Source organism: Quercus lobata, chromosome 4, assembly GCF_001633185.2.
Source record: "Quercus lobata isolate SW786 chromosome 4, ValleyOak3.0 Primary Assembly, whole genome shotgun sequence".
Lineage (NCBI taxonomy): Eukaryota > Viridiplantae > Streptophyta > Magnoliopsida > Fagales > Fagaceae > Quercus > Quercus lobata.
In genome coordinates this window covers 94,178,928-94,180,062 of record NC_044907.1, presented here as the reverse complement: position 1 = coordinate 94,180,062, position 1,135 = coordinate 94,178,928, and the positions used below count along the sequence as shown (strand labels likewise).

The 1,135-nt window shown below is 30.7% G+C and overlaps 1 protein-coding gene across 1 annotated transcript in view; it reads left to right on the top strand.

Moving 5' to 3' along the window:
• Positions 1–591, top strand: part of LOC115986206 — a 3,669-nt gene extending 3,078 nt beyond the window's left edge. The window contains exon 2 of the mRNA XM_031109058.1: positions 532–591. Coding sequence (XP_030964918.1) covers positions 532–591 — 60 coding nt within the window. The remainder of the gene's footprint in view (positions 1–531) is intronic.
• Positions 592–1,135: the final 544 nt, after the last annotated feature.

The following is a 1,135-nucleotide window of genomic DNA, read 5'->3' as shown; positions in this document are numbered from 1 at the left end:
TGTGTTCAATTTTTTCAATAATTTACGGACTCAAAAATTCTTTATTGAACACATTTATCCTAACGTATCCCATAAATAAATAATAAAAAAAATTCTTATATGTACTATGTAGCATTAAAGCTATATGATAGTATATTTCCACTATATTATCCTAATATTTACAACAAATGTGACAAGTTATATGTTGTTGAGAGAGGAAGGAGGTCTCCTCCCGTAAAAGGAATAATTTCAACTGACACATTATGGGATTCTAAAAAATAAAATAAATGCTACAAGGTGCAATTTGAAGTGAATAAAATAGAACACCTACAAGAAATTATTTCCTCCTATGGAAGGAGTCCTCTTTTCTCTCACAAGAAGTGTGGGTCTTTGTATGGGACACATGGTAGGATTCACCCCCCCCCCCCCCCCCCCTCCCTCCATGATAGGAGGAGGATTCTTCTTATAGAAGCGAATAATTTTGAGATAGAAAATTTTCTATACCTTAAATATTGGTTGTTATTGAATGGAAACCTTTGTTCTACTTTTCAGGTTCCGCTTTATGCGCCACCAACTGCAATATCTCATGTCTCTTATTTGTTTCCATTTTAAGTTTTAGTACTTTTCAGGTTCCGCTTTATGCGCCACCAACTGCAATATCTCATGTCTCTTATTTGTTTCCATTTTAAGTTTTAGTTATTTTATAACGGAAGAAAAAATGTAATACGTTGTGATTGGTTTATACACAAAAATAGTAATATTAGTATTTTTAACTGGATTTATAATACATTATTTAATTAGAGTACAACTACAAAAGGACTCAACCTTTGTAGTTATAGACTGGAGTTATAAAAGATTTTATTTGGTTGCCATTATTGCCTTACAAATTTTTTTTTTTTTTTTTGTCCCATTTTGTACACAATAATTTATATTCCATCAATTACAACCTTCCACACAATACATTTATATTTCAGTTAAATAGAAAAAATTTAATATGAAAAAAAAAATGAGACACATGAAATACTATGATTGGATTGGAGGAGCATAAAAGTGAAACATTTACGGTAGGCCAAATAATTTCTATTCACTATGTTATACCTTCACTTTCATAACACTTTACCTAAAGTGGGATTTGGGTAACTACACAGGTAGAAAT